Source organism: Stylophora pistillata, chromosome 8, assembly GCF_964205215.1.
Source record: "Stylophora pistillata chromosome 8, jaStyPist1.2, whole genome shotgun sequence".
NCBI classification, from domain to species: domain Eukaryota; kingdom Metazoa; phylum Cnidaria; class Anthozoa; order Scleractinia; family Pocilloporidae; genus Stylophora; species Stylophora pistillata.
Genome location: NC_142526.1, coordinates 3,854,354 through 3,868,937, shown reverse-complemented (window position 1 = coordinate 3,868,937; position 14,584 = coordinate 3,854,354). Strand labels below are relative to the sequence as shown.

Genomic DNA, 14,584 nt, shown 5'->3' with positions numbered 1-14,584 from the left:
ATACCAAATTAAAGACTTCGAGGGCAAAAGTATATTTTAACAACAAAAATTCAGTTTTGAATCCATCTCAGTCATTTCGCCCTCCTGACGTATGCGATACGGTGCTCGGGACATTTTTTGCGCTACTACTGTTTTGCAAAACGAAGCGTTCCCCGTCTACTATGACCATGAAATGTCAGCGTCGTTACTCTTTGACCTAGCATCTCAGTAGGAAAACACCGTAAGAGCAGTAAGTGGTGTGGTCTTTGCTTCGTTTGTTTGGACAATTCACTTTTTTCTTTCACGCGCGACCATGCTAACACGCGTGTATCCCACCGCCCAGCGCGTAGCACTATCGTTTATCAGGCAAAAAAGTCCACCTTTATAAAAGCAATCACTGGGAAGTTTAGTGAAGGATTCAATTACGTAAACAACAGATAACAAGAAAAGTTATATAAAATGTTCTTTATTTTTTATTCAGTCTATGAATTGTGTGCATTAACGTGAAGGTCTCGGACTGTCGCTTTCCTTGCGGGAAGTATTGACCCGGAGTTCGCCGAGTTCAACCACACACTACAGGCCTGATTTTAAACCGATTTATTCCTTGGTTACCACTGAAGCATGCGGTGAAAACTACAACATTATAAAATTTACGCGTTACGCAACGAAAAAGCTGCGAATAATGAGAACTCTCCGTCAACGAACGAAATAAGCGGCAGAGGATAAACTAAAATTAAAAATAAGCGGCAGAGGACAAACTAAAATTAAGCTTACGTTATAACTCCTGCTGGCTGTGTGAAGGCAAAAAGGATTTCTCCAACTCCTAAATTTCTCCGTAGAAGCGACGAACGCGTGTATCTTAAAGTTTCCTGAGGTCGTTCCTTTTACAAAGGTCGTGAAAAGATCGGGTTACGGAGTTGGGAAAGATGGCGATGATTAACTTAATTACACAATAAAGTCACGTGCGTAACGCAAGTGTGTTGCGTTGTTCGTGACACGGACTTCATCCTTCAAACTTGCAAACATTAATCATCTGAACTACGTCCATGGTTGAATAAAGGCTACACTGGGGGATATAACTGCGTTTAAGCCACATCCTGTCGTTGGCCTCGCTTCAGCATCTTACGGGTCGTAAAATCTATTCCGTTTACCAATAAAAACTAAAGCAAGTTTAAAAGTAAAAAAGTTAAAGCGTAAAAAGAATCTCGAGTCGAGTTCCAAAGTCCAAAACTCAACGAATCCGACACGTCACACCAAAGTCATAAGATATATAATTATAAAAGATATATATATTGTGGGAGGAAAAAGACAAGTAAACTACAAGTTCATCCCTACAAGCCTGTTTCGTGGTTGCCCACTCATCAGGGGATTTCCCTGATTTCGCCCACTCATCAGGTGATTTCCCTCATCAGGGGATTTCCCTGATGATAATCCCCTGATGAGTGAGCGACCACGAAACAGGCTTGTAGGGATGAACTTGTAGTTCACTTGTCTTTTTCCTCCCACAATATATACTTCGCTCTACTTCTATGTATTGAGCACTTTTCTACGAAAATCAAGTCACACTTTAATTATAAAAGACATATAACCACGTGATTGGCGTAACGCGTAACGCAACTTTAAATATCTGTAACACGGTTGTCCATGTTAAAATCCGAATTGAAAGAGCACGGAAACGTGAGCCGAGCAATCGAGGAGGGAAGATTAGGGGAGAGTGTGTAGCCTTCGTCCACTCTTCCCAAGCCTCTTGTCTCTTTTTTCCCTCAATTTTGCCCCTTTTCACTGAAGTTATTACCGTGAGTATTTTATGGATGAAGTTCACGGTAACGGCAGAGGGCAACAACTGAACAATGGTTGATAAGTTTGCTTACTTGTGTCATTAACCTATCCGAAAACCCTATTGGAAAATGACAAGGGTTCTTTGTTCTCTTCTTATACACAACCTTGCAATTTAGGTTAAAAAGAGGCTCGACGCCGTATGCCTTAAATGCCATGTCAAACCTGCCTGTTATAGAGGTTTTGCACAGCAGCCATGTTGGATTTCAGGAACAATGAAAATATTTTGCACAAGAAAAAAAATTTTTTCCCATGGGTAAAATAATCTATTGTTCCTGCCATCCAACATGGCTGCTGTGCAAAACATCTAGTACAGACCGGAAGGTTGAAAAAAGTCAGCAGCTGTCTTTTACCGCGATGTTGCTTCCTGTGTGGGACTATTTTTGGAACACCTTGAGCTATTCCTGTGGTAATCATAAACACCCGCACGTACTAGGATACTTTAAACTTTCAGGATTCTCGGGGGAAAAGAAGAAAAACAATTAAAAATAGAGAACGCTTCCTTTGAGATATATTTGTTGGTAATAGATGTATAATATAATGGAACCAGAAGGAAAAATAATAAGTCAAGATGGCGCGCCTACTTTTGTTTTCAAAACTATTTTATCTTTGTTTTTCGACAAAAATTCTACGGATCACCTGTATACATGTATGATTATGTGACTGGCAAGAACACACGGCAATCATGAATTTCACATATACTAATCGTTTCGTTCCAACCTCCGACAACTTGAAAGATAGATTTGGATTGATTTTATTATCGCAGACATTCAAGAATATGGAAATTCTGATCAGCAATTGGAAAAATGTACACAAATTGATCATCACTGTTCTACCCACGCGACTAATCATTGGAGCCTAGGCAAATCATTAACGCAATTTTTGACTACTTTCGGGTAAAGAAGACCCCATTTTTATTCAGTTCGTAAATTGTAGATTGTCGAATCGATATCTACAATCCTCTCGTCAACACATGTAGTTAAAAATATAAAATTGCATCGAATGTGTAGGGTGTAAGACATTACAGGACAGCTTCATTTCCATATTTCTATTTTTTTTTTGTATTTTTTTTTATTTTGGTAGTTATTTTTGTTCTCTTCATTGTGAAGAGATAGAAGCTAAGCATAGTAGAAATACTCCTAGTCGCTTCATGCTACAGAAACCGGAGCTAAGCACCGGCCTAATAGGCCACTAGGCTCGTAAACAGACTTCACCTACCTTACCTATAGTATTTTTGCTGCAACTAAAATAATCTCCACTATGAGTCTAAATAATGGGCCAAACCTGCGACCAGGAATTTCTTCAAGGCAAAATGGTTGTTTCTTAAATTATTATAACCGCCACTTAGACATCATTCAAGTTTTAGGATCCATAATCTCTTGGATCATGAATAACTTATCTCAATAAAAAAAATGGCCCAAAGAAGCAAGTAACAAGTTCGCTCTAATGATCGCATTCCAGACCATCTTATTGGATTGTTTGTGTTCGTCATGGGCCATGTAGATAAAAACCGTAAATCATTAAAAATTCTTGAATTTACTCCTATGTGTAAAGGTGTGCTGGCCAATTTCCATAACTTGATTTAAAAGCCTCGTTCTCGTGACCGACCTCGTTCTCGTGAACCTCGACTCGAGCTCAGTTCTCCCGGTTCTCTCCTCTTGACAAGCCTCAGTCTCGTCGGAGCAGCCTGATTCTCGCGGGAATCTTCCTACTCGAACTAGCATCGTTCCCAGTGGGAGCGCCTCGTTGAGGTAAGAAGCCTCGTTGTCATCATTCCGTGTACCATAACGTCCTCAATTGAGGATACAGTTAATCCGCTACATGCTAGTATACTTAAAAAAACATGTAACACCCAGATGCGACTGAAATGGCTTCCTTATATTTATTCTGCCAAAGTGTGGCTTCTGTTTCTTCCTTAGCTAAAATTTCCGCCATGTTGGCACATCTTCTCCATAGCTTGGCTCGTCTCTCCTTTAGAAATGAACCCTCTTTCTCTAAGTGATCCGCCATTTGAAGCTGCTTTGCTTTGTTTCTGACTGCTTCTTCTATGTTACGCTGTCGGAGAACACAGATCATACTGATTAGCTTACCAAGATCGACAGATTAAAACTGAGTTCTCCCCTCCAGCCGCTATAAACTTCCTCCTAAATTAGTGAGTAGAATATAAGGTGTTGAACAAAGAGAGTAACCTCTGGTTGATGAGTTTGTCCCGCTAAATAAGACCATAATTTCATCTCACAAAGGCACGAATAACAAAAGGGGAATATTTAGTGGCTGACCCAAACGAAAAGTTCTCCCTATTGTTTGTAACATGATCAACTTTTAACTTTGCAGATTTTGTATCCATAGAGCTCGGAAACTGCGATTGGACCGACTTGGGAATGAAATATTTTTCTTCTAGAATAAACTTTTACCTCGATTATTTCCTTTTCTTCGTGAATTTGACTCGTCCTTCGTTTTGCATACTCCGCTCTTCTCTCAGCAAGCTTAGACGCCACCTCTCGTCCGAACTGTTTTATGTCGTTTCTTTGTCGTTCTGCTTCGTAGCCAGAAACGAAGATTGGCGAGGACCTTCCGGAATCACAGGGAGGGGGAAGCTTTTCTTTAGTCTAAATACCGGAGAAGACAAAAGGAAAAAAAAAGTTAATGGCTTGCTATTTGAACCGTTTTTACATCAAACACGAAGCTCTCAACTTGAAAAAGTCCCTGGATCTTCCCAAGGATAAAAGCCTTCTTATGCACGTGTTGTTCACGCCCGCGTTTGAAGCGTGTTTACTGTACCACGTCGCTTCAAAGCCATTTCAAGTAAATTTAGATCTTACGTCTCTTGATTATTTAACCAAACTTTTGGTTAGTAAAGTTTCCTTTCTTCCTGCCATACTTTTCCTTGAGCTTAACTTAATCGATCAAAACCAACCTCTGAAAGCTACCTAGCTTTTCTAGGCTAAAGTGCGTGCTTTACCTCAACTATGTTTGCAATCGGTGGGTAAAGCAATTCCGGTGACCGAGACCTCTCACGGTCATCAGTGATCGGGAAAAAAAAGCTATCGCTGGGGGAGCTGGGGCTATCTGCTGTCTGTATCTTAACTTCGATGCTGGACAAATCCTGTCGAGGAAAGAAACAAGGTAAGTCATTGTATAAAGGCTGATAGTTTCGAAAGAAACTGTTTGGGGCTGCGTCGGTGGGGGTAACGAAATAATTTGGACATATCAACAAAGTTGAAATGATAACAAAAGCTCATCTTTCAAACCGGCAGTCTAAATCCCACAGGGATCAACGAACGCTTTTCATTCCACTAATTTATTCTTGTTTTTCTCGTTGCCATGTTCCCACCAATAACGTAGCTCCATTTTCTGCCTTTAAAAGCACACACAACCCACAATTCCTCTATTCGCTCCGACGAAGGGCTAACGCTCGAAACGTCAGTTTTGTAATCGTTACGGTGGCCAATTTACCATTTCAACTTTGTTGATATATCCAAATTATTAAGTCATTGTATAGTAGAGTAAGGTCTTGTCGATCTTCACACGATCCATTCCAGGGACAAATTGATAGATAATCGATGGATTTTTGTTCCGGGAGTCCCTGTTTCTTTTGGTCACGTGATAATTTGACATTTTACGAGAACTGACTCCACTCACCTTAAGCGTGTATTGCCGACCCCAAACAACTCGGTCGTCATCGAGATTCGAGATTTTGTCATCCTCATATGTCGCTGAAAGAACGAATAAAAAGATGTCTCATAAGTGATTTTATTTTTGTGCAGGTCAACATAAAAAAACCGATTGTGGAATGTATCACCGATATTAATCTATGTCTTTTTGCTTAAAAGTACCGGGTCATTTTAACTGACGAGCTTGTTGATGCAGATGGTACTTAGGAATCAATTTAATCAACTGGTTCTTAGACTCTACTCCATCTTTAACTCCCCGTCAAATGCTTACCATAAACAGCGCAGAGAGCTGGGGCGAGAAGGGAAGATAGAGCCGGTTTCAGGGCTCTTTCTTGCCAATCTGATCTCTTGAAAATGTCCTCCAAAGTATCAAGTTCAAATTGGGCCCAGTCTTCAAACGACCAGCTTGGAAATCTTTCAATATATAAAATGTAGGAAAAATAAATTTTTAAAGACTTAAAAAAGTAATACAGAGAGCCAAAGCCAAAGATTGATGGATTTTCAAAGAAGGAAATGTCGTAAGAAACAGATTACACGCTGAAACAAAAACATAAGCGAATCGCCGTAAGCGCGGGAAAACGCGCGAGTGAACAAGTCACGATTAGTTTTAGATTTACGTCTGATTGGTCGGGAAGGCTAGGCACGTTTTTCTGGACCAATCACAGAGCTAAGTAAAAGCTACGAAATCCTAAATCTCTTTCCACTCTAAATTGTAAATTTCTTTAAGTGGCCGTTGGATGACTTTCCCTTTCTTCTGTTAAAATAAATAATATAATTACAGATATGATTGGATCAGTATTGCAATTTAATGTAATGCGACTAAGCAGCCTAGAATGGCGTAACAATTGAACATTCAGAAAATAAAAGAAATCTGTGGATGCTTACGAATTGTTAGAAAGGCTCATTCTTACGAGATTTCCCTTCCGCCGATGTTGATTAAGTACAAACTAATGGGTGTTCAGGGTACAGTTTCGTTATGTCATACACTGACGCAGGTTCGTAAAACACAGAGTTTCGCAATGTCAAGATGACGGAAAGATCTAGATCTGCACAATTTTCCATCTCAGGATTTTACTACGATATGAATGAAAATTCAAGTCTTATCAGCTCGCCTAAGATAAGCGACAAAATTGTTGTAATGTGGTCGAAATCAGATTTTCCATGCGCGTCTGTGCATAAGCCGAAAATAAAAATATTTGATCTGTTTCTGGGCTGTGAACGGAACGATAAAATCATTACTGGAACACAAAAAGAAATTTTGTACTGTTAATCTCTCGCAAATGAAAGAAATAACGCGCAGCTCTGAGCGTTCTGCCCTTAATTTACGTGAACATTGATGTTTTTTTTTTTCTCGTTAATCGATTACCTTTTTTCCCTGCGTTATTTGATCAGTTTGAAATATATCTTCAAGGCGTATACATTTGTTGAATTATCTCAAGAAAGTAAGGTTAGAACGATAAGTGAACGTGCACTTCAACACTAAGAATAAAACGAGACTCTTCTAGAAACGTCTCGAAATCAAAAATTAGTTTTTCCTCTGACATGTGCTTGCTAACGATCGCGAGGTCGGAAAGCTAATTTCGGCGCTAGCTTCAACGCAAATGTTTGTTATAAGTAAAACCTTCCGTAAAATTTGTAAGATGGTAGAAGCGATAGTGTTCTGGTTTTTAGTGTTTTCTTCGGGGGGAAAAATTCGAGCTTTAAGAGAAACATTAAACATACTTGCTGCTCGAACTTAGAATCAGATCATTTTACGATCACAGAATGGCACCTCGCTTCGTTAGTCTTAAGAGCAAATAAAAGGCGCTGAAACAGAGCCAAAACTTTCAGGTGAAATGGTTTGAATTGCGGGAAATTGTTGATAAATATCACAGAATATTGTAATGAAGCATAAACCTGTCATGTCATTTAAACAGTCCTGCGGAAAAAACCTTTCATCCTAATCGCTAAACACACCGTCGGCAACTACTCACGTTTTGTCTAAATATCAACCGTAAACTAAGGCATTATTGATTATATCGATAAAAAGCGTTAAATACAAGATCGGGTTGCCTTTAGCGAAAATACAATGACTAACATCACCTCGAATGACATCATAGTTGCGTCACAGTGGCAAATGAAAGCGACACCTTGTAAATCGATGCGTTTCTCATCAAAAAAAATTTTCTCGTAAAAGTGAATGACTTGCGATGTCACAAACACCGCGTAAGCTTTGTTTTTCATTTTGGTTGATATTATTGAGCACGTTTAAATGCCCTTTTTTAAACTTTTCCCGACGAATGACTTTAATTCCTTGTTAATTAAAATGCATTGCTGTCGATATTTTAGTCGTACAACGTTTTTTTTAACAACAAAGTTACTTCCTTGAAATGTAAATTACAAATGATTTTCTTCAAAAAGACGCGTAGGAACACAGACCGGTAGACTAGATATTTAGACGTTTTACTATTTTAAAAGTCCATTTTCATAAAAGTAGGTAATTTCATTTAAATCCACCTTGTTTTGCTACGTACACTTTTGTCCGGTTAGTAGATTAGAAGGACAATGTTTCTGTGTGCGTTTCAAAATTCTCAATAATGTTAAATTCTAGTCGATTAAATATTTTTGCAGGAAAAATAAAATGAGAAACACCAATTTGGTAAACAATTGAATGGAAACGTTCAACGAGATGAAGAAAAGAAATCTAATTTTCGCTGAAACGAGGTGGCAATCAACATTTTAATAAACGAGACTCGATCTTCGTATTTACGAATAACGATCTTTATTCTTAGATTTTTCGGGAGTTACAGCAAACTTTTGCTATTTACGAATACATCCAAGTGCCTTTCTTATTTTGACTCTTGTCTTTCAGTGTTCATTAATTAAAAGCGCGAGCGGGTTTTAATTTTCCTTGAAGCTCGCTACTTTAGACCTGAATGCTACTTTAGACTTGAATGTCAGTTTTCAATCTAAGCTCTCAAATCTCTGCAAAATTTACAGAAAATATCATCGGAGTTTTTCTTTTTTTAAGGTAAACGAAACAATATAGCAATCGCATTGCGAGTACAATTAACTTATTCTAATGTAAATCAAATTCTGAACACAGGGATATTTTCTTTTTGCAAAGCTTCCGTTGGTTTCAATTTCTCTAGTGGCTCATCATGTTACTTAAGAAAACTATACGAATAACGAGCTATTTCGACATAAAAAAAAATCGGCTTACCCGAGCGAACTGAAGCGAAGAACCATCCTCTCTCTATTTCAACTTAAAGAGGGCAATGCTGTTTCTCCGTTTGCCAGAAGAGGAGCCCTTAATTGAACTGTATTTTTTAGGAGCTCAATTTAAACCTGTCCAATGAACAACATTATGAGGAATCCTTGACGTCAATCTAAGGCTAAATTTAGCGCGTAGGTTCATGGCTTTGTTCGTGACTTATTTTACATTCGTCAAACACCTTAGACGGAAATGGTCTGGTTCAACTAATATTTACATCTTTTTAATTCTGTATTTTTCTTCTGTTATAAATTGGAGCATGCGGTACCTCGTCAATAAATGTTCGTGCAGTTTGCATTTCTCTTTGCTAAACTTATAACTGGAAGAATAAAAAAGAAAAATATATAAAAAACAAAGTATAGACAAAACTTACCAAAATGTGGAACAAGTATGTTTGAATATTAACATTGTTTGTCTTAATTTTCCATTGTTTTTATACCGCTGGGGATTAACGTTTTTCTCCCCGGTTCACCTGACTATATAAGGTCACTAAAGAATGATGCATCTCTTTAAGGTAAAGATTGTGACGTTTTACTGATAGAATCAACATATTCCGTTTATCGGCACGTTTATCGAACGCGTTTTGTACAGTAAACATGCACATCTTAGGAAAGCCGCCTCGCGAAGTGTTTCCCACCATGAATGAAGTTGAAAGATGCATTTTAAAATTCGTGTCACGTGCAGAAACATGGCTGTGAGATTCCATTTAAACTTAAATGTTTTGAAACATCTCAAAGAGCTTTTGGTTTTTTTCCGCGCTTTTCTATGCTGTTACATCAAACAATACGCCATTTTTGCGCCTTTGATAAAAGAATCGATTTAGAATGACTCTTCCATCGACGAAATACGTTACTAAGAGAATTTCGGTGGGTAAACTGTTGATGTCTTCCCATTTCGGGTCCGGATTTTTTTTTACGTCGAGTTCATTTGTGTTTTTATCACAAAAATTAAAAAGAAACTAATGACATGTAATGAGATTCAAATTTTTAAGGAATCAATCATATTCAGTGATGAAGCTATGGTAGTATATTAATTTTACATGTACGTAACGTTTCATCAAGAATCTAACTTTTGAAGCTTAAATAGAAATTAAAACCATATCCACCCGTAAAACCGCAAAAATGTGATTCAATTCCTCATGCCTTTCACAAGGCAGCCAGTATAGAATTTACAACATTTTACTCCCAATACATCAGGCAAACGTGGTAGCTAGCAACATACATTTTAGGATTTGTAACCTAATCATCCGTTCCATTCTTGGGCAATTTTCACGAAGATCTCGATTGCTCTTTATTGAGAATTGAAAATATATTTTCCTTAGCATAGGTTAAACGATTGATTACAACAATATAAAGCTTTCTTAGATTAGATATTGGAACTGAAAAAGAAAAACATTTTAAACTTCCCTTGTTTTTGCAAAACATTTATGGTTTTTATGAATAATTTGTCTGTGAACTATCCCGTTGAGCGCACGAAACAGCCAAAATGAATACGTATATTGTGGATTTATTGAGATGCTTTTATAGACTTTTTTTAGCACTAAAGGCAGCTGTTATGAATAATTCCATGTCAAGGTTCTTTTGCCGAACATTTTTGGATCAAAAGGTCATAAATTGATCAGTCTTTTCTACATAAAGGTGAAAGAAAGCTTCCGAAGGAAGTCGATAAAAGAGGAAAAAATCTTTAAAACGAATGTTATGACGAAAATAGTAAATCACTTAATTTCCTTCATGTGCCAGTTTTCTGTTTTGAGTCCTTTATCCTAAAGCAGTAACTGTCTTTTTAACCGCAATATTTCCGCTGCAATTAACTAAGACATCATCGCTCATCTTTTCTAATTTTTTTTTTGGTTGTCTTGTGTTGTATTTGTTTCAGTTTATGATTTTGAGCTGAATACTTTGAGAGCCCAAACTTAATTTGAATTCCAAACTCCAAACTGCAGTGTCTTACAGATGTTAGCAAGTTTGTATTGAAAGTTAAGAACAAGTTTCTGTTGATTGACACTGAAAAAAAATTCAGGCTAATCAATAGTATATCGGTTTGATTAATTCAACGGTAATTTTTTTTTAAGATTGACCATTTTGCGAAGGAGAAAAACAAAAAGTAATGAAAAACCTTTTGGCCCCAGGTGATTGTCTTAGCCTGAACACGATACAAAATTCTGATTCCTGATTTTAATTAGTAGAGGGGTTAGAGAGTTTCTTACATTGCTAAATGACAAAGATTGCAAAATAAATTTTTTTCTCTTATGAAGGATCCCCTCTTGTCAATACTTTTGAATCACAATGACTTCAGCTTTACTGAATGACGTCTACCTTTGTAAGCGTATGAGAGGACGGAAGTATTTTTAAAATCTTGCCCACGGCTTAAATGTTTACCATTCTTCACTCGGCATTGATCAGTGGAAGAAGTTTTATTATCCGTCCGTAGAAGATTTTGGAAAAGACTCCACGGTCCCAGTTTGTTCTTATTTATTTTTTTTAATCTTATTTTATTTTTATAGCGCCTGGTCCATAGGAAGATGCTCCCAAGCGGAGAGAGTCAGCTGTAGAGAGTCCGGCTGGGATGACAAACTCCTCCTTTTTGTTTCGACTTGACTTCATGAACCCCGGGTATATGGGAAGGGAAAGAAAAGCCAAAGGAGAGCAAGACTACGTCCGAAACTTGATAGAAAATTAATGAAAAATAATATTTGATCACTTTACTTTTTAGATAAGACGGTCGGATAGCAATATAATTCTCAAAGAGGAGAATGCATGGATGTACAGAGCCAGAAATCAATTCCTTTTAGTCGATAGCTTCTCTCTCCAGTTATAGAAACGTATTAAAGTTTGGCAAATTTGGCAAATTCGCATTCCTGTGTTAAGGGACCAGTCGTTATCAATTGCCTGAGGGGGGGAGGGGGGGGATGGAGGACTTTGGGGGGAATCACATGGTTTTCAGAGGGAACGGAGGAGGTCAGTCGTTTCCCGAAAGGTATAAAAGGGAAACTATAGAAAATTGACTGCCAAGAAGATTAAATCCTACAGCTTCTCCCCACCCCACCAGGCGACAAGTACTGACCGCTCCCTTAGTGACAACTTATGAATTTGTAATTAGCCATGATTTGGGCGGGAAATTTCCAGCCAATCGGAGACACTGCAGCTACTCAGTAGGCGACGTTATTGTTCAGTCCTTTCTACAAAAATTCGAATAGTTCTTTGCTTACTCTAACAAAGATATTTAGAAAATATGAAGACATCTTTCAGGTTTAGGGACATTCAGAGGTATTCCTGGCTTTTTGAACGAGCTATGCAAGAGTGTTTTCTATGCAGGCAGTGTTAAATAAAAATTAACTGTTTGCCTGGGTCTAAAAGGTCTTTTCCAACAGATCAACCTGTAAGCGTGAAAACCTCAAACTTTACGTTCATGTTATTTTGGTTCTTTGACCGTCCTCTTTTATATCTTATGCAGCCAGTGTTATGTAAGTTAATGCAGTTGTTGGAAAGTTTTTGAAAAATAGAGAATATTTTGGAATTTCGGAAATGTTTTTGAAATTTTTCAGAAAGACGTTAAGGCGATCCTGCCTAAAAAATATGTAGGAAGACCAAGTTCTATTTTCCATTCGCCAATCATTTACCCCTCAAAAACAGATAAGGAAACGCGTGAATAAAAAGATAAATAAATTAATAAGTAAATAAATGAAGTGTAGAAAATAAAAATAAAAACAAAAATATGATGAAGATAAAACACGAATGATAAACAGCGAATGCAAGAAGGAAACCCTTTTAACAGTTTTGGCATAATTTGGTTTTCGACAACTGTAACTCTTCATTCCTGTGATCAGAAATATTTTTGAATAGGTCACAGATCGAGTCATGATCACAGATCGATAAACGTCGAGTCGCGGAGTCGCCTCGAACTAAACAACAAAACCCTTACGATGTAATTGTTTTGTTATTCGTCCTCACACAAATCACGAACGCATCTACCTGTATTGACGAGCTGATAATGAAAATTTTGGTGTTGAATGTAAAAGCAACCTTCAACCTTGTTACAGTATGGCAAGACACAACAATAAATTAGTTGGCAACTTCCGTTGAGAAATAGGCTTAAATAAAACTAATTGTGACGAAATGATTCGATTACTCATATGATTTGTAATCATGTTACTATTAATCACCACAAACACATGAATCTGGTTGGTATCGTTTTAAAAATTCTAGGTTAGTTGCAGTTTGCTTTTTACCTTAGTGACCGGAGAAACACTGTAACGTTTTGATGAATATAACAGAAAAATTACAATCTTGGCTGAGATTCATTTCGCCAGATATTTTCGTTGTTTTCAGCAGATGTTTCAAGGTGTGACCTATTACAATTTAAGGCAATACAATTCTTTTAAAAATGTTTACTGGCCAAGATGCGAGACTGGTTACGCGGGAAGAGTTCTTGTCCTCCAGCCTTTAGATGTAGAAATTTTAAAATTGATACAGTATTTCGAACTAAGTTCTATTCCAGTGAAAACCCTAACAAAAGAGAAAGAAAATTAGAGGCTAAGATAGCAACTAAATTTAATTTCTTACCCGATACATGGAAATAGCTGAGTTTGACCCGGACATAGAGCTCTTCTTGGACTGTAATCCATCTTTCTAAATGAGAACTGATAACAATGAAATCAGTTCGCCGAAGGCATAAGATTTATAATTTTTTTCTTATGATCATTCACCAACATCAAAGTATTCTGTCATCAAGCCACTTGGCCGGGGACAGCCTGAATGTCGTGTAAGTCCTCAAATCAAATCCACTTATTCCTGAAGTTCTGGTAAATAATATCTATTTATAAAAAGCCGCGTGAGGCGCGATAATTTACATATCACGGCTCCCTTGACGATTAAATAGATTCTTAAAAACCGAAATTGTGGCTTTTCCATCATAGATCAACCAGGGATAAGCTTTCATGGACACTTAAAAGGCTATAATGATTCATATAGGGTTTTACTAATTAACAATAGTGTTCGTCTGGGTCACGCAAAATCGATGTCTTGTAGTGAAAATGAATTTTAATCTAAGAGCGCCGTCTGAGTCTAAAAATTTTAATAACGTGCCAAACAATATGATTTCACCTTCAGCAATCGGTAAAATGATAAAATCAAGGATTCAAGCTGGGTTCTAAATAGCTATTTCTGTTTTCAAATGAATCTTTAATATTTTTAGTCGATCATAAAATCAGTTTTTGCATTTTTGTAATCTAGGTAACAATATTTTGCTACCGTAAAGAATTCTACAGATGGAGAGGTTTAAAAAGCATAACTTGAAAAGCGAGTATTTTAATTGGCCACTAGCGTTCTAAGATTTTATTTTTTTCGACAGGCATACTTAAATATTCAAGCTTCTCTTGACAAAATAACTGTTCAGTGTTTTCGCGATAAAAAATCAAATCGAGCCAAACTGACTGACAGAGAACCACTTCTAGATACATTCCCTTCAGTTATTATGATATTTTCGAGAAATTATTATTAGGGAGTATTTTTACAATTTGTAAGCTCGCCAAAATGACGAAAAGTTTAGGCTAAGGATAAATCATAGACGCACAAAAACATGCAAGCGATGCAAACTGAATTGAAATTCATGGCACATTTTCCATTAATGTAACCATTGGCCATACTTACATTAAAACATCAGGTCGATGTAATAGAACATACGCAAAAAAATACCGCGATAAAATGATTCAAAAAAGAAATATGAAAAAAAAAATGTCTTCCTTCGAAAATTATCGCAGCTAAAATCGAACTTTAAGAAAATCTGTCTGTTCCCTCTTGAGAAATCATGTACTAGCGGCAGGATTTGCGAGTCGGGTATTTGC

General features: G+C 37.2%; 1 protein-coding gene across 2 annotated transcripts; it reads right to left on the bottom strand.

The window, feature by feature from the left end:
* Positions 1-2,304: 2,304 nt before the first annotated feature.
* LOC111337510 (uncharacterized) lies at positions 2,305-13,535 on the bottom strand. Of its 2 annotated transcripts, none has more exons than XM_022943830.2 (6): positions 13,305-13,535; positions 5,761-5,903; positions 5,458-5,531; positions 4,778-4,921; positions 4,230-4,424; positions 2,305-3,870 (listed from the first exon to the last, which is right to left on the bottom strand). In XM_022943830.2, exons 1-6 carry the CDS (start codon positions 13,364-13,366, stop codon positions 3,649-3,651), a joined length of 840 nt encoding a protein of 279 aa, XP_022799565.1. In that variant the 5' UTR covers positions 13,367-13,535; the 3' UTR covers positions 2,305-3,648. The 2 variants fall into 2 exon arrangements, with proteins under 2 accessions (XP_022799565.1, XP_022799567.1); XM_022943832.2 differs by lacking the exon at positions 13,305-13,535 and adding an exon at positions 8,692-8,866.
* Between the last annotated feature and the right edge of the window lie 1,049 nt (positions 13,536-14,584).

Excerpts from the sequence above, each read along its gene's own strand:
- LOC111337510 (XM_022943830.2), bottom strand. The coding sequence starts at position 13,366 with ATGGATTACAGTCCAAGAAGAGCTCTATGTCCGGGTCAAACTCAGCTA. Across the intron at positions 5,532-5,760 it reads AGCTCTCTGCGCTGTTTATG|CGACATATGAGGATGACAAA; the intron begins GTAAGCATTTGA and ends TCGTTCTTTCAG. Across the intron at positions 3,871-4,229 it reads AAGAAAAGGAAATAATCGAG|CGTAACATAGAAGAAGCAGT; the intron begins GTAAAAGTTTAT and ends GTTCTCCGACAG.